General features: G+C 37.1%; 2 protein-coding genes across 6 annotated transcripts; both read left to right on the plus strand.

Annotated features, from left to right (window-relative positions):
* Positions 1-326: 326 nt before the first annotated feature.
* LOC140805610 (uncharacterized) lies at positions 327-6079 on the plus strand. Its single transcript, XM_073161871.1, has 5 exons — positions 327-542; positions 663-1449; positions 3613-4027; positions 4817-4973; positions 6068-6079. Exons 1-5 carry the CDS (start codon positions 327-329, stop codon positions 6077-6079), a joined length of 1587 nt encoding a protein of 528 aa, XP_073017972.1.
* Positions 6080-8573: 2494 nt separating this feature from the next.
* LOC140805832 (uncharacterized) lies at positions 8574-17571 on the plus strand. Of its 5 annotated transcripts, none has more exons than XM_073162158.1 (15): positions 8575-8886; positions 8996-9073; positions 9262-9311; positions 9463-9516; positions 9701-9753; positions 9988-10060; positions 10587-10648; positions 11193-11261; positions 11704-11809; positions 13676-13746; positions 14974-15074; positions 16007-16102; positions 16196-16263; positions 16819-16861; positions 17244-17571. In XM_073162158.1, exons 1-15 carry the CDS (start codon positions 8695-8697, stop codon positions 17319-17321), a joined length of 1194 nt encoding a protein of 397 aa, XP_073018259.1. In that variant the 5' UTR covers positions 8575-8694; the 3' UTR covers positions 17322-17571. The 5 variants fall into 5 exon arrangements, 4 of the variants coding, with proteins under 4 accessions (XP_073018259.1, XP_073018260.1, XP_073018257.1 ...); XM_073162159.1 differs by having other exon boundaries at positions 13679-13746; XM_073162156.1 differs by having other exon boundaries at positions 11193-11256; positions 11654-11809.
* Positions 17572-18109: the final 538 nt, after the last annotated feature.

Raw genomic sequence — 18109 nt, forward strand, 5'->3', positions numbered from 1 at the left:
TAGTTCATTTTAAAACACAAGAACATGGGACGTTGCAGTTGGTATCAGAGCCGTGGTTCCTGTATAGGGTTGTGCCACCATCAGCGCCGGAAAGATCAGTCGTCAAGCCTCCAGTTTGTAAGTTTTTACATGCTTTACATGATTCAATATGATGTTACCTGCATGATTACGTGAATGATATGCTTACACCCCATGTTTACGAGTTTTATGATTATTATGCCTTATATGCTTATAATTGCTAATTAAATCACGATATGTCACATGATTAGAAAACGTAGATTTAAATGCATGTTGGTTACGTTAAATTTTGGAATCGTTCAGATAAAATGCCTCCACGTCGTGCCCCTGCCAGTGGAAACCAAGAGGAAAACAGCGTTAACCATCAAGGAAATAACCAAGGGAATGGACCACCACCACCACCACCAGATGCTGCTACTCGAGCTCTTGAGGGAATGGCTCGTTTATTTGAGCAACAATTACAGCAGCAGCAGTTGCAGCAGCAGCAGCTGCAGTTGCAGTTACAGCAGTTACAGCAGCAGCAGGTCCAGCAGGCTCCTAAGCCAGCGCAGGATATTTATGATCAGTTCCGGAGGCTAGGGCCAAAGGAATTTTCTGGCACCACTGATCCATTTGCTGCTGAGAGCTGGATACGTTCTTTGGAGGTACATTTTCGCTATCTGAATATGGGTGATGCCAACCGTGTGAGGTGCACCACCTACTTGTTAAGGGATGATGCTTCACTGTGGTGGGAAGGGGTCGAGCATAGTGTTAACCTTGCTACTATTACTTGGCCTCAATTCAAAGACATTTTCTATGAGAAGTATTTTACGGCGGATGCTAGAGGCCGACTGAAGAGAGAGTTTATGAGCCTCCGTCAGGGAGACTTGTCTGTTGCAGATTATGTGAAGAAATTCGATCGGGGTTGTCACTTTGTACCCCTTATTGCTAGAGACCCAGCAGAAAAGCTTAGGCACTTTATGGATGGTCTCCGCCCTACTCTGCGTAACAATGTTATGATGATGAATCCAGTGGATTATGCTGCTGCCACTGCATATGCCTTCAGGTCTGAGCAATCTTTGAGGGAGATTGATTTTGAAATTCAGCGTAAAAGACAACAGCACATTAATATCAGTCAGCCAAGCAAGAGGCAGAATTCAGGTCCATCTAGACCTCAAGGGCCTCAAAAGCCCCAGGGTCAAAACAGGAATCGAGGACAGCAGAGGCCACAAAATCAAGGAGCACCACCGCCTGCTGAGAGGCCACTGTGCAAGGAATATAACCGACCGCATGCGGGCAAGTGTGAATGGGGTTCCTACAAGTGTTTCTATTGCAAAGAGAGTGGGCACAAGGCTATTGATTGCCCAAAGAAGAAGGCACCTACAGCAGGACGAGTTTACGTTATGAATGTCGAAGAAGCTGAGGAGGAAGCAGACACTACTCTTATCACAGGTAACCTAGTCATTTAACATTTTTATATTGCCTAATCTTGCATGAAATGTTAAATTGGTTACTAGAATTGATTTGGGAAGCAAGACTTGACTTAGTGGAACTTAGGTTGCATGTTCTATTTAGATGGGTTTAAGTTATAAATTTTAAGCAATTTCCGATTTTAGAGGGTTGATTGTGCAAATTCGAAAACTTAAGGACTAAAATTCAAGAAAGTCGAAAATGTGAGGGCTAAGATACAATTTTCATGAAATGCTTAAGCTCAACATGTAATCTTCTTATGAATTTGGGAAATTAATAATAGTTAAATCCTTAAGTTTCAACTCGAAAAGATTTTAAGGACATCTTTCACCGCAGGGAGGATTATCATTCTAGGTGTAGCTACCTATGCATTGCTAGATTCAGGAGCTACACATTCCTTCATATCTGAAACCTTCGTCGAAAGACTGAATATTACTCCTCAAGATATGGGTTTGGGTTTCAAAGTTTCGATTCCATCCGGTGAACAGATGCTCACGTCAAAAATTGTCAAGGGTCTGGAGCTTCGTTTATTCAAAGATGTAGTTCGGGCAGATCTCATTGTGCTCCCTATGCCCGAATTCGATATTATACTTGGGATGGATTGGTTATCAGTGAATGGAGCTTCGATTGATTTCAGGCAGCGATCAGTGTCTATCCGACCGCCTAGTGGTAAACCATTTGTTTTTGAGGCGGCAAGGAACAAGCAAATGCCGCACATTATCTCCTGCTTATGTGCGAGGAAGCTTATTAAGCGAGGATGCTCAGCTTATCTAGCATGTGTCACTACTGCACATGAGCCTACCAGCCAGCAGCTTGAGGATGTTGATATTGTGAGAGAATTCCCTAGCGTCTTTCCCGAAGACGTATCTGGCATTCCGCCTGATCGTGAAGTGGAATTCTCCATTGATCTAATGCCGGGCACGGTTCCTATATCAAAAGCACCCTATCGTCTAGCACCTGCAGAAATGAAAGAATTGAAAGATCAGATACACGACTTGTTAGACAAGGGTTTCATTCGCCCCAGTTACTCTCCATGGGGCGCACCGGTATTATTTGTGAAGAAGAAGGATGGTAGTATGCGTCTTTGCATCGATTATCGAGAACTCAACAGGGTCACTATAAAAAATAAGTATCCACTGCCAAGAATCGAGGATTTATTTGACCAGTTGCAAGGAGCATCGGTTTTCTCTAAGATTGATCTGCGTTCGGGATACCATCAGTTGAAAGTGAAAGAAGCAGATGTCCATAAGACAGCATTCCGAACTAGATATGGGCACTATGAGTTTATGATCATGCCATTCGGGTTGACCAATGCGCCAGCGATCTTCATGGATCTCATGAATCGCGTATTTCAGCCGTATCTGGATCAGTTTATTATTGTCTTCATCGATGACATATTGATCTATTCCAAGAGCAGAGAGGAGCATAGCCGCCATCTGAGAACCGCACTGCAAGTACTGTTAGACAGGAAGCTTTTTGCAAAATTCAGCAAGTGCGAGTTTTGGCTTGATAGAGTGGCATTTTTAGGCCACATCATTTCCAGCAGTGGAGTGGAAGTTGATCCGAGTAAGGTAGAGGCAGTGAAAGAGTGGCCAGTGCCGAAGAGTGTCACCGAGATCCGCAGTTTCTTGGGACTAGCTGGCTATTATCGCAAGTTCATTCAGGGGTTCTCATCTATAGCGGTACCCATGACCGCCTTGACAAAGAAGAATGCAAAGTTTGTATGGGGACCCGAGTGTCAAGACAGTTTTGACAAGTTGAAGCAAGCCTTGATATCCGCGCCAGTGTTATCTATGCCATCGGGGCAAGGGGAGTATGTTCTTTACACCGACGCTTCTAAGCTTGGTTGTGTTGCAGTTCTGATGCAAAACGACCGAGTTATTGCCTATGCATCGCGACAGTTGAAGATTCATGAAAAGAACTACCCTACGCATGATCTTGAGCTTGCAGCAGTAGTCTTCGCACTGAAAATTTGGAGACACTACCTTTATGGGGAGAAGTGCAAGATATTCACTGATCATAAGAGTTTGAAGTACTTCTTCACCCAAAAAGAGTTGAACATGAGACAACGCAGATGGCTCGAGTTAGTGAAGGATTATGACTGTGAAATTAGCTACCATCCGGGAAAAGCTAATGTTGTGGCAGATGCGTTGAGTAGAAAAGCTGCAGTTATTACTCAATTATCTCTTCAGAGACCGTTGCAGTCCGAGATACAGCGGTTTGAGCTTACATTCTATGCCAGGGGCGAGGCCCCTAATCTTGCCACACTCTCAGTACAGTCGACTTTGAGGGATAGAATCCGAGAGAGTCAGTCCACTGATGAACAGTTGCAAAAGTGGAGAGCTAGAGATGAGGCCAAGGGCCGGAACTTGTATTCAGTGGTGGATGGTTTAGTTCGCTATCGAGATCGTCTATGGGTTCCTAGCGACAATTCTTTGAGAGAGCTTATTATGAAGGAAGCCCATGACTCGCCATATTCCATTCACCCGGGAACTACGAAAATGTTCAAGGACTTGCAGTTGTTATATTGGTGGCCAGGGATGAAGAGGGACATCTTGAGGTTTGTATCCGAGTGTTTGACTTGTCAGCAAGTCAAGGCAGAGCATCAGCGACCGGCAGGGAAATTGAAACCACTCCCTATTCCCGAGTGGAAATGGGAAAACATCACTATGGACTTTGTAGTGGGACTGCCGAAGACGGTTAAGGGTTTGAATGCCATTTGGGTGATAGTTGATCGTCTTACGAAATCAGCTCATTTTTTGCCTATTAAGACGACATTCACCATGGTTCAGTTTACAGAGTTGTATATTCGAGAGGTAGTTCTCCTGCATGGGATTCCAGTTTCTATTGTTTCTGACAGGGATCCGAGATTCACGTCCTCTTTCTGGAAAAGTCTGCATGCAACGATGGGGACCAAGCTACTGTTCAGTACAGCGTTCCACCCTCAAACCGATGGTCAGTCGGAGAGAGTTATTCAGACTTTGGAGGACCTTCTGCGAGCTTGTGTTATCGATTTCCAAGGCAGTTGGGAATCGAGGTTACCTCTAGTGGAGTTCGCCTACAATAACAGCTTCCAATCATCAATTGGGATGGCTCCTTTTGAGGCACTCTATGGAAGGAGATGTAGATCTCCTATTCATTGGGACGAGGTTGGAGAAAGAAGGGTTCTTGGTCCGGATGTTATTGAAGAGACAGCGGAGTTGGTAGTCAAAATTCGTGAGAGAATGAAGACTGCACAAAGCCGACAGAAGAGTTATGCGGACAAAAGGCGAAGGGACTTAGAGTTTGCAGTGGGCGACCACGTATTCGTGAAAATAGCACCTATGAAGGGTGTTATGCGCTTTGGCAGGAAAGGCAAGCTTAGTCCAAGGTTTATAGGTCCGTTTGAGATATTGGAGAGGATTGGGACACTAGCCTATAGAGTGGCGTTGCCACCAGCGCTTTCAGGAGTTCACAACGTGTTCCATGTTTCTATGCTTCGAAAGTACATGTCTAACCCATCACATGTACTTAATTATGAGCCTCTTCAATTAACTCCTCATATGACATACGAGGAAAGACCTGTCCAGATCTTAGCACGTCAAGAGAGAAGACTGCGTAATAAAGTCATTCCAATGGTCAAGGTCAAGTGGCTGAATCACTCGGAAGAGGAAGCTACTTGGGAAACCGAGAGGGACTTGTTGAGTCGCTATCCAGATTTGTTCGGTAAGTTCTAAATTTCGAGGACGAAATTTTATTTAAGGGGGGGAGAATTGTAAGGTCCAAAAATTTAGACGACGTAATCCAACTGCATGCAAATCTAGAAATTTTGAAAAATGAGTATTTTATTCTAATTACTATTAAATTATGTGACGAACATGCTTATTATGATTTTATTGTCATTGTTGCATGAAAATACATTTTTAAAGGTTTATTCAGGTGACGATCGAGGAACGGAGACCGGGGGCTGTATTATGTGGAAAAATGTTTTAATTAAATAATTAATTTTAATTATTTAATTTAGGGGAGTTGTTTCTTATTCTTTTTAAAATCAAGAATTTTGAGGTGATTTAATACGCCGGGACTAATTTTATCGGTATTAGAATTTTTAACAAAAACTCGATCTTTTAGCAGTCCGGCTATTTAATTCACTAATTTATTTTATTATGAAAACTTTTTTTTAAATTTTATTTAGGCCTAGCCTTACTAGTGGGCTTAATTAATCCCACCTAGCCTTAAGCCTTTTTAATCTTCTAGTTAGCTTATTAATAGAATGATTAACCCTAAGCTAGATACTCACGCACTCTCACAACTCACGCCGCCAAGAATTTCAGAATATTAGGGTAAGCTCTTTCTCTCGGCAGCTTCTTCACTCGGCGGTGAGTTTTAGTCTTGTTCTTCACGGTTTGTGTTCGTATTGCCTCGGTTCCGCTCCGTTCTTCGTCGTCGTCGGTATATCGTGCGTTTGTTACGCAAAGGCATGCCAATATCTTCCTTTCCAATACACCATATATAGACTGCCGAATGCATGTGCATAATTTGTGAAGTTTTATTTCGGTTTCTACGTATTCGTGTTGCGATCTAACGTTTTATATGCTGATTCATGTTTTACATGTTATAGGGACTGCCATGACGTCTAGAGTGTGTCCAGGATAGCCTTCACGAATTTTTAAAAGCAACCAAATCATGTCTAGATCATGATTCAACGGGAATCAGATTACAGAAAAAGTCGAGCCCTTGGCTGCTGCCTTGTTGCGTTCGGTTTTCACGATTTTTGTGTGGGACTGGGACGCGGCTCGGATCAGGTCTCTACCAGGGGTCGTCTCGAGGATGGGGGAGAGTCCTAGCATGCCTAGGACTCGAACCGAGGGCTCGGGAAAGAGTCCTAGCGCAGCTAGGACTCCACCCGAGAGCCCTGCACAGTTTTGTGCAGGGTTCGCCCCTTCCTTGTCAGGGCAGGCTCGATGCTTGGGGGCTCGGGCTGGGTTAGGATGGTGCGTTAGGGTCCTTAGTAAGTGTCCTAGGGTCGGGTTTGGACGGTAGAGCGCCGGCTGGTCTCGATCGTTCATCATCATAGAAATCACCCAACATGTAACTCTCGGCCAGCTTAGTGGGTAATTGGGAGTTCACGTTTTTATGGTATGGGTCAGGGTTTGGGTAATTTTAGCGACCAGTAGGCTAAATGAACATGTTTGGCACCTTTTGGCTCGATATGGTTCGGGGGTAACTCGATAAAATTAGGAGATGGCTCGGGGTTGAAATTCGAGTGTCAAAATGAGTTTTTAACTAAAGAAAAATTGGAAAACGGCTCACGAGGGTCGGGTCGTGGTCCATAAAAGCTAAAATAATATAAAAAGACTAAATTTAGAATTTAGGAATTTTATATTAAAGTTTGGTATTTTTCGGGATTAAAACACCGTTAAAATATCTATTAAAAGATAAATTGAAAAGTCTAAGTTTTAAGCCAAATAAAATTACGAGAAAATTCTTATAAGCTTAAATATTTATTTGGGACATGTTAGAGTCATGAAATCAAGGAAATAGTCGATTTTTGTAAAAAGTCGAGTCCAGGGGTAAAACGGTCTTTTTACACCTAAAATTAGTAACGGTCATGGCAGTGCCCTAAATGCAGTTTTTATGTTATTATGTGAATTTTTAAATGCTTATGAATTGTTCATGATTTATTTATGATTTATTCATGATTTATATTAAATGTCCATGAAATTTTATAATTAAAATTGACATTTAAAATACATGGTGCATGCTTGGTTTCAAAGGAAAATATATTCATGCATAATTTTATAAGGTGATGAAAACATGAAAAATATTGAGGAAAGTGAATTAATTGTGACTATGAGGAATTCAGGATTCAAGTTTATGATCAAGATTAGGCCAAGGCTCAGTTGACGATCTTGTGTCGCTGATGTCCCCGCCGCACAGTACTGTGGTTTCACGTAGATGGTACCATCGTCATGTCATGTCACGTCAGGAAAGTCACAATTAACGATCTGAATTCAATCAAGAAAAATATAATGTTATGATCATGAAAAGATTCACGTCATGTTATCACGTCATGTTATTATATCATGTTATCATGTCATGTTAAGCTCAAGGAAAGAGGTAAAGGTTCATGTTCCTGTTATGCATTTCATGAAAATATTTACGAAAATGTTCATGCTCAAGTTTATGCATTTTCATGAAATGCTATTTTAAGTACAAGTAACTTCACTGCTGCATGTGATTTTATACATGTATTACTCGTTACAAAGATTTGGTGTGTTGAGTCTTTAGACTCACTAGGTGTGTTGGATGCAGGTGATGTTGAGGGAGGGCTTGACGTATGAGATGACTGGACTGAAGGTGCACACAACCCGAGGACCAGCGCTTCTATTGTTTTTCCGCACTCATGATTACTATTACGTTTTCACGTTAAAAGATTTTTAAAACCATTTATTTATGTTTTAGAGTGGTTTTGGAGAGGAAAATACGTTTCACGATTATTGCTTTTTAGGTTTGGTAACTCATGCGATTATTTTATTTTATGACGATTGCAATTGATTTTAAATGCTAGCTAGCGAATGTTCTAGATCATGGACAAAAATATTTTATTAAAATACTTTTACAAGGACCGAATTTAAAAAAAAAAAAAAAATTAGTTCATTTTAAAACACAAGAACATGGGACGTTGCACTTCTAGTGCTTAAAAAAGCACTTATTTAAGTTGAAATTAGAGCTTTTTTAAAAGCCCTATTTTAGAGCTTTTTTCACTAGCTTTTTTAATAACCTTAAAAAAGCACTTTAATGATATGTATCCAAACACATTTATTAATTTAAAAAGTGCTTTTTATCTATTCATCCAAACACAATATTAACACAACTTTTACTTAAAAAAACACTTTTAAAAACCAACTTAAAAAAGTACTTTTTTAATCAAAAAACTTTTGATACCAAACGGGCTCAAAGTCTACTAAAAAAAAAAATCACACCGCAATGTATTTATTTTTCAACTATGATTATTATTCGATATGGTAAAATTTTGCTCATAAAGATTTTTTCAATTATGGTAACAAAAGATTATTTTTTTAATGGTACATTTTTGCTCATAAATACATGGAATAATATTTACGTATGGAATATGAGATTGTGGAAAGATTTCTGGGAATCTGATTTCCAAATGATTTGCAATTCTTGATCGTTTATATTTCCAAAGGGACGAATTTTAAGGTTTCTGGCCATTGCAGTGTCCAAATGAATACGCTGAAGCCTTCGCAACCCCTCTGCAACGCTGGAACTCGTTTCTTCTCCCAGCGGCTTACAAATGACGCTATCTCCGCCAAATTCCGCCGTCATGAACCTCGCCGTTCTGCAACGGTTCGGATATTTTCTCAAATCTCACATCGATCGGTTCCTACGGTTACTATTCCCTACACGGAACTAAAGGTCTATGTTTTTTTTCAAAATTCACGTTTTGTGTTTGTTTTCTGGATGATTATCGATGTCCTGATGCTTGTTTTTCTTTTTGGTTTGTGTGTGTGTTCATAAATTGTAGGATCAGAGTGCTGATTTATCGGGGAAAATAGAGAAGGGATTTGGGCCTAATGGCCTGGGTATTCTATCCATATCAGAGGTATGGAATGATTGCATGCATCCTTGCCAACTGGTTTAATTTACGATGACTAACTCTCTGTCTTTGTGGTGGTTTTGAGAGATTACCACTGTTTCACACGTTCTTATACACTGTCTTGAGATCAGACTTGTTTTTAAGGCGATTTTATTAGTACGTCTATGTTTGCATTGTGTTCCATTTCTTGGTAGGTTCCAGGGTATACTTCACTGCGCCAAAATCTTTTACGACTTGCACCTAGGTATGAACTTACTGAGTTATTTGTACTCTGTCCGTTGAATATAGAATTGACAAAGACGAGAGAAACTTAAATTTTGAAACTTTTCGTTCACTTAGAGCATGAAGAAATATTTGCTTCTTAATTTACTTGAATATTTTATTTTCCTAAACAGACTAGCAAACCTTCCAGATGAGGTAAAAAACAAATTAGAAGACCCTCGTAGCAGGTATCGCCAATCATTTCTTGATTACTCTTCCTATCATACCTTTTAATGGTTGTTTATCAGCTATTTTCTACTTCGCTAAATTTCAGTCCCCGCTGCTTTATAAGTTGGATTTCCTATATGGTGTGATTCATTTGTGACTTTAAAATATTGATTAGCCTAAAGTTTGTTGAGTACATGTATGTAGGTACAACATCGGATGGAGTCATGGCAAGGAGCAGCTTGAGTCTGGAAAACCGGGTAATAAATTGATCCTTTTTCATTAAATTAAAGGAACTAAGCTTTCTTCCGTAAGCATACCTTATGGATGCATGTGGCATTCGTGGCATCTATGTGAGATAATAGCTGGATGTATGAATTTCAGTAAAAGTAGAATTAAATTATGATGATATTTCATGATCAATATGATTAATTTCTATTTATGTTCTTTTTACTTGATCATTCTTTAACCTGAGGAACTTGGTTTTGCTGCAGATATGATGAAAGGCTCCTTCTATGCTAATCCGATACTTGATGTACCTACAACTGAACTATCACACGTTGAACGGTATTGCTAGAAGTTACCACCCTTTTCATGAGTAATAACTAATAATAAGCATCATTTCTTAGGATATTGGGTAATTGATTGCTTTAAATATCGATCTGCATTGTTTTATGCCTCCTCTGTTTCTCAGGTTTTTTTGTGAATTTGATATTTGTTTTTTTCTTATTTATACTTTTTCCTGAACCACAGAAGTATAAAATCTTAGTGTACCTGTTTTATTTGAAGGGCTATAATGCTTAATTATTTGAAGGACTATAATGCTTAACTGATTAACGGATGGTCGAGACTGTACTACCAAAAATAATCTTTTCAAATTTGTCCAGTACACATTCTATGAAAAGGCTAATTTATTATAAGGAATATGTTTGTTGATTATTCTTTTCTGCTGAATAGTTCTCTGAAACTTATTTTTCTGGGACTACTGAGTGTATGTGTTAAGTAGAGCTCCACTCTTCATTTCTTGAATTTGTGTGCACTATAATATCGAACCAGTGTCCATATCCATTTAATGGGGGTCTTCTATTTGTAGGTATCCCTCATACTGTGGGCCAAATATATGGCCTCGTGATGCTGTGCCAGAACTTGAAATGGGTATGAGTGCTAGCTGGTTTTTATAAGTTTCAGTCGATTTTCTATTACAGTTAACTTTTAACCCCACTTAAATTTATTGGATTTCTCCTTTACCCTTGAGTTATTACCGGTTTTCAGAATATTGTTGGTGGTGGTTACCTTTGGCAATTTATCTGAACACGAAGTAGTTGCAAAGTATGTCAGGCAATATGATAATAGTTTATGAGTCAAATTCTGATGATTTGTTTTATGATGGCGCTAAAATTTGAATTTCTAATGGTTAACCCACCATATTTAATGTGTTTCCTTGCTGTTAAATAATGAACCGGAAATTTTGTCTGTGTATCAATTCTTTATAAAATGCTTTGCTGTCCTAATTTTTTATCACCAGAATATTTTGCGTCATTTGATTCGTCCTCTCAAAAGTTTCATTGAATTACTTGATTTATGGACTTTTAGTTTTTGTCTTGCTATGAGATATCTCTTAGGTTCTTCCATTTTTAATACAATTCCTTCACTCTTACTGTGGGCTATATCGCTTTTATTTTTTCATATTAATATGTAGAGTTTAAAGCTCTTGGAAAGTTGATTCTGGATGTTGGATTACTGCTTGCATATCATTGTGATCGGTATGGTAAGAAATTTGTGGGACTTTTTTTTCTTCTACTAGTCTAAATGAAATTCAACTGTCAACAAAATATTTATGAGCCATTTTTCCTGCTTTTTGTTGCTTTAATTTTTAATCGTTGATGTGTTTCTTTTTCAAATTACTGATTTTTTCGTAAGTCATCGTACTGTGATTAACAACAGATCCACTACTTTAAAAATTGAACGCAGTTCTGTAAGTCTTGTTGTAATATCAGAACATGTCTTGCTGGGAATTTATAATGGAATAAATATTTGACACGCATTAATAATTATAAGCTCTAAATTTTTAAGCATGTCTGCTTTGTGGGTGACTTGGTTGGGCATTTGCTGCTCAGAACTCAGAAGGCATTAAATTGCACCTTGTTTTTGCTGTTTCAGTATTGAATTATTTCCTCTATTGGGTTGGTTCTTGAGTTCTACTTGTGCAGCGTCAAATGGTTTCAGAGTGCATGAGAATGAAGGTCTACTACAAATACTTCTTCGATCTCGATGTCATAAAGGTCGTCTCCTTTATTATTTTCCTTCTCTTCAGAGGTACTTTGTTCTCCTTTAAACTTTTATAGCACCATTTAGAGAGGTATGTTTTGTTATCGAAATTTTATGGCTACTTCTGAGTAAGTAAAAATGTGCATCGTTTTTACATTATTCAAGTCTCTTGCAGTATGCATTCATTCATCAAAGTAAGCCGCATGAGCATTAAAATACTTGCTCGTTATAATTAAAGATGCCCCTACCTAAAGCATTCCTAGACAATGGTGGGGATTGAGTTGTTTCTTCAAATAATTGCACAAATCGTTGGTATATGTTCCAAATAGATCAGGTCTATAAGCACAAGTTATAAGCGGGGTTATTATTTTTCATGGATTGTGTCTTGAAAAATTGGTAGAGATGCGTGAACATTATGCATAAGGTGCAAATACGTGACAGTTTAATATGCCCGAGGAGCTTATGGAAGACCGCTGGCAAGATTTTGATGGTTCATATATCATGATGTTGAGGGCGACAATAAATATATCAAATATAATTAAGTCTTCTTTAGACTTTGGAGTCCAAGGATGAGCCCATTTTCCTAGAAACCTTGAGATCGTTGTTTTGCCATTAAGGCATATAAAGATTGCACTATTATTACTAGTGAGCAAATCGTGATAGGGGCGGTTGTGTGGTGAACGGAACCTCCACGACTGAGAGCCAGAGGAAGTGATTTAGATAGTAGTCGGTGGATGCCTTTCCCAGTTTTTTTAGGAATATTTGTCATCTTGTGTCACCATGTGCCTATTCCTACAATATACTTTTGACAATAAACAAAGGAAGTAAAATGGAATAAGAAACAATACTATGGCAATAAGGTTTTATATTAACAGTGTGTTTGGATTTATAAAAAAGAGATTTGGAATAGATTTGAAATTGGAATTGGAATATAAATTTAATTGTGTAAATAATATAAATTATTTTTAAACTCAAATCACATGAAATCCTACCAATTTTGTAAAAATTTCACTTAGTTAAATGAAATCTTATGAAATCCCATCAAATAACAATCACATTTTGAAATCTCATTTTGTCAATTACTAAAATGTTATTTTTGATTCCATATCTCACCAAACTTTCATCCAATTCCATTCGGCCAAACATATTGTAAGACATGAAGATGAAATTTTTCCTAGAATTCACAATTGAGCAATCAATCTGGTAAGAATTTTGATGCGATGCAGCTGTTTTATAGATAAGGATTAGCCCCGACACATGTATCTCTTAACAAGAGATGAAATATATTAAACATGGAGGCGATGTCAGTTCCATTTAAACCTGGACTTGTATTACCGCTGAGCAGTAAAAGCTAATATATTGTTAAAAAATTCTTCCCTTCCGAACATGGAGGCGATGTCAGTTCCATTTAAACCTGGACTTGTATTACCGCTGAGCAGTAAAAGCTAATATATTACTTATTTGATTCCAATGCATGGGGTATTACTATACATGCTTCTTTTGTCAATGCACGTGTTTGTAATTGACAAATATATTGATTTCTCTGAAGTTGAATAATACGAGGCTTGTATATTTAGATTTCTTGTAAACTTAATAACCAAAATTTACTTTAGGCTAAAGGAAAAAAAACTGAAAAAGTACAACATTGGAAAATGAAATTTGAAATTTATATGGGACACTTGCATTATCTTTACTTTTTCTAAATGGACTACTTCACAGAGGGGAAAACCAATTTGAGACTCGAAGGATGGGAACCATTGGTTGTTGATCCTATAGAATATAGAGGACATTGATTCTCAGTTTCAGTCATGGAATCTTTTTATCAAGAAATTTATTTGCATGTTCTCTGGAGCGGTTTGCTATTTGAAGTTCCATCACGAACGGTTGATTTTTTATGAATTATTTTCTTTGCAGCAGCTCCATAGAAGATGGCGACTCAATGTCATCATGGTGTGGATGGCATACTGATCATGGTTCTCTCACAGGTGAGCAGATTGTTTAGATTTGAATAAAAAAATCACAAATGTGGTTACCTTGGTTAGATAGTTTAGGTGCTCGAGGTAAATATTCATGAAGTTCAAATCAATATAAGCTTAGCGAAATAAAACATATATGGGAACTGTGGTTCCACTATCCTCAGGATTCTATTTGACAGAAGTTTTCATTTCTAGCTGGTATTAAATAGGTACAATTACACACATGACTGGAACCTGAAAGATGATTTTATTTCTCATCACTTTGATAACCCGCTAATCCTTTAAAGTGCTTGCATAAATTAAACTGCATCATGTCTTTGTTACAATATTCGTAATTTTACTTTAAAATAAGGAATGGTTTTGTACGGCGATAAATCCGTATTCTTAGGCACGGGCACCACTTAGTTTGTGGGATGTGATAATAGAAAGTTGTATGACATGGGAGTAGTAAATCGTCAGATATGGAAAATAAAAGGATGTATAACTCCAATTACTTTACATTTCGAGTCAATTGCTGGATGAACAAAGATGTGGAAATAATTTGTGTTATCATTCGTACCAAATGGTGCTCTGAAAGAAGTATTTGGATCTATGAGGCAAATATGTAATGTTACAAGTATTATTCAGAAAAACTATGTAGACGTTAATATAGTTTTTCAAGTATAACAAAAGAAGGACTCAAGGAAGCTATTACACGCTGACCCCAAACCATAATGCAGCTTAGCATGTCCCTGATGGGGTTCTGGAGGCTGTGCCCCCAAACAAAAATTTCGAAGAGGTTATTTTACCAATTTCAGCATAAATTTATTAAACATAGCATTACCAAATGAGTAAAGTTCTCTTTGTGTATCAAGTATTTTGGGGACATGATCACTAATCATCATCACTAATTGTAAACCAGAAACAAGCAGGTGATTTTTTCTATAACAACCACTTTAAAATCTTAAGGTGGACGAATGTTGAACTTTAATAGCTCTGTCTCCAAGGATATTATAGAAGTAATCAGAATCTTGTATTCATAACATTATTATGAGAATCTAGTGATCATGGTTCATGGCAACTTATATGGTCCTCTGCCAACAAAGAAATAAGTGAAATCTTGGTTAAAGTTTAACGGGTCTTTCTCTGATTTACTGGATATATCAGATCTCATAATGAATAATTATCCTGAACATTTCTGTATTGCTTTTCTTTTTCTTATATTGTGCGTCATTACTGCTTTAATCATAAGTGTAGGTCTTACTTGCGGAATGTTTATGAAAGATGCTGTAGAATTGCCCAGCCCTGACAGTGCAGCTGGCCTTTATGTGAAAACACAGTCAGGTCAAATAATCAAAGTAATAAATCCTTCTGAGGTTTTTTGATAGTTTCCACGCTAAATAGCTAGAATGTCTTTTCTTGTATATTACCAGGCAATAGGTTGAATTATTCTCCAAGTAAAATTAAATCAAATCATAAATAGCATGAATGATACACAAGGTAACAACATGAGGTATTGTGGTATGGGCCATCGATATTCAAGCTTTTATCTACAGATTACATCTTGCAAAATTTTGAACCTAAAAACAATTTTATTTTTATTTACGTTGAAACCTGGTCTCTATTAGTAGAACAGAAGTATTTTCAAGATTCTTTTTTCATACATGTGGATATTTTTTTTAATTCAGCACATGTAAGAGCAGGACTTGACCAATGTGTTTTCTTGTCCCATTTTGGACAAAAGTTACCGTGCATTGCAAATTCTGGTGAAAAATTGCATATGCGAAATGTTCTTCCTGAAAATGGAGGTTAAAATTTGTGTCATAAGTAAGCTCCGTTGATCTGATTCTTAAGAAAATATATTAGAAAAGTTTGATAATTTCATCCAGCATAAAAGGAAAGGATCATTAAGCGTAGAATTACACTTTTCAAGGCGTGCTACAAATGCTATCAAAATTAAGAAAATTAGACACACCACTGCAGCTGTGCCGCCAATTTTTCCATTCTCTTTCCCCTCCTCTTTTCTTTTAAGATTATCATAATGCATGATACCGCAAGCAATTTAACAGATTTGAATATCATTGTTTTATGAATTGTGATTTGAAATTCCTTGACAAACTTATGGTTTAAACAATATTTATGAGAAGGGTCACAAATCAAAAGAAATTTTAGAATGGAGATAAATTTTTTGAGTTGAGGGTTAAAACTTAGAAAAACGTCAATCTTTTTTTATACTCTTGCAAAGTATGTTGGTCGAAATTTCTTATTTCCCATATTCTTAATGTTTTAGGTGGTGTATGGAGAAGATGAAATAGCATATCAAATAGGTGAAACAACAGAGATACTGTCAAGAGGTCGGCTTTGTGCAACACCTCATTGTGTTCAGGTAATTTGGCTATTTGATTTCTTTGTTTGATGGGAAACACTGGTTTTTGATTTTATCCATATTCTTGACTACTTACGGTATTTATTCTTCTAGGCACCGAAAGGGGAGGCAGCAGCTGGTGTTGAGCGTTCTACATTTGCCTTATTTATGCAGCCTAACTGGTATAAATGCTACTGTTAAACCTCATCTGGTCTTTTGTTCAATGTAATTATTTTCCTAATATTTACCATTGGCATTTCTTTGGAGCTAGCAATCTTATCTTAGATTAAATTACTGGCATCATGAATGGTATCATTTCTGCGCGTACTACCTGATGTAGTATTTGGTGCTAAAATTTTTATTCTTATATTGATTTTCATGTGAGACGAAAATATAGCATGCTGATTAATTACATAGAAATACGAATACATAAATGGAATGGGGAATTGTTATGCAATTCAAAGTGACAACGCAACTTGGCACCCAAATCTTACGAAATCTAGACTGTACAGGAATTTATCTCCATTGTAATAGGAGAAACCCATTGCAATACATTTGACCCGACTTCATAGAATAATATAAACGTATCTTGATATATTTGGAGTTTGCTGTGTGTATATAATGGTTGAGCCAACCTATCCTGATATATTTTGGACTTTGCTGTGTATATGTAACAGTTGAGCCCTTTTATTTGTATCAATGTTTCTGAGAGTCTTTGATCCATGTTTTCTTGTTAGGGATGAAAAGCTTAGATTTCCCAAAGAAGTGAGTATCCATGAGGTGAGTCTTTTTGCTCACTTTTTTAACCACAATTTGATAATAATGCTGCACTTCTCATAAAATACTGAAAATCAATTTCAATCATCCATTTTCCTTGGCTACATTTTGTTCTAGAAAATAGTCACCGTACATGCACATTCAATATTTGTATAAAAATTTTGTACAAATATACATCTATAAGAAGCATTTCTTGTAATGGTACGAAGGTAAAAATGTTCAAAAAACTTTGTTTCACTCCAAACTCAAGTGGAAGTTAAAATGTTGCATTTGTAAGTTTTGGAAGATATAAATAAGAGAAATCGAAGAAAAATAGCAACATTTATGTTTCCCTTTTCTTTAATTTTTTTTATTCATAGTTTTTGCTGGTGTTTTTTCCTCACAGTTTATGGTGCCTGATGAGTGTGTTTCTTTTGGAGATTATACTGAAAAACTGCTGGACAAGTATTATGACCTCAAATAGGTAGTTGACTGTTTCTGTCGGGAAAAGAACATTGTATGTCAGTCATTACGCATCTGTCTTCTTCTTTCCTTCTTTTTTGTCAATAGTTTCTGTGCTAGAATGTGAATATTCAAATTGGTTTAGCATTTTGAGATTATTCGTTGACATATAAGTTAGAGCTTGGGAATTGTAGATTACTGGAGCTTCAGATATTCACAACTACTATTATTTTGGTTGTAAATTTTATTTAAGTTACTATTTCCGAGGATGCTACTCAAAACTTGGTTCTGCTATCTTGTTTGTTATATTGTATCCCATTTTCTCTTTATAGCAGTTTGGAACTTTCTGTTTTATCTATTATTTGTATTCGATAAAATAATAAACCAACTAATGTACATTATCTTTTCCCCATTCCGGAGTTAAGATGCAAATACTGAAAGGAATCTCACAAGGTCTATTTTTATGTTCTATATAGGTATTTACACATGGACCAAAACACGAACAAGCATTGTTGATTATTTTTTTCACAAAAATTAAATTTTAGCTCAAGAGAGAGGATTGTCCAAGTACATATATGTAACTCTCAGAAAATCTATCAAACCAATGCAGAACATCTTAACACATTCCTTCACACCCAGGAATAAACAACTGGAGCGTATATATTAATAGGTGGTCCAATTATGGGTAATTCAAAACATAACGGTAGATCTGAGTTTTGATATCAGGTTAAAAGAGAAGAGTTGAAGAGCTCAGCTCTCATTGCTCAAGGCCAAATGGTTTGCATTAATGATAGATCTGTATCAAAGGAT

This window comes from Primulina eburnea, chromosome 11 (genome assembly GCF_022965805.1).
Source record: "Primulina eburnea isolate SZY01 chromosome 11, ASM2296580v1, whole genome shotgun sequence".
NCBI classification, from domain to species: domain Eukaryota; kingdom Viridiplantae; phylum Streptophyta; class Magnoliopsida; order Lamiales; family Gesneriaceae; genus Primulina; species Primulina eburnea.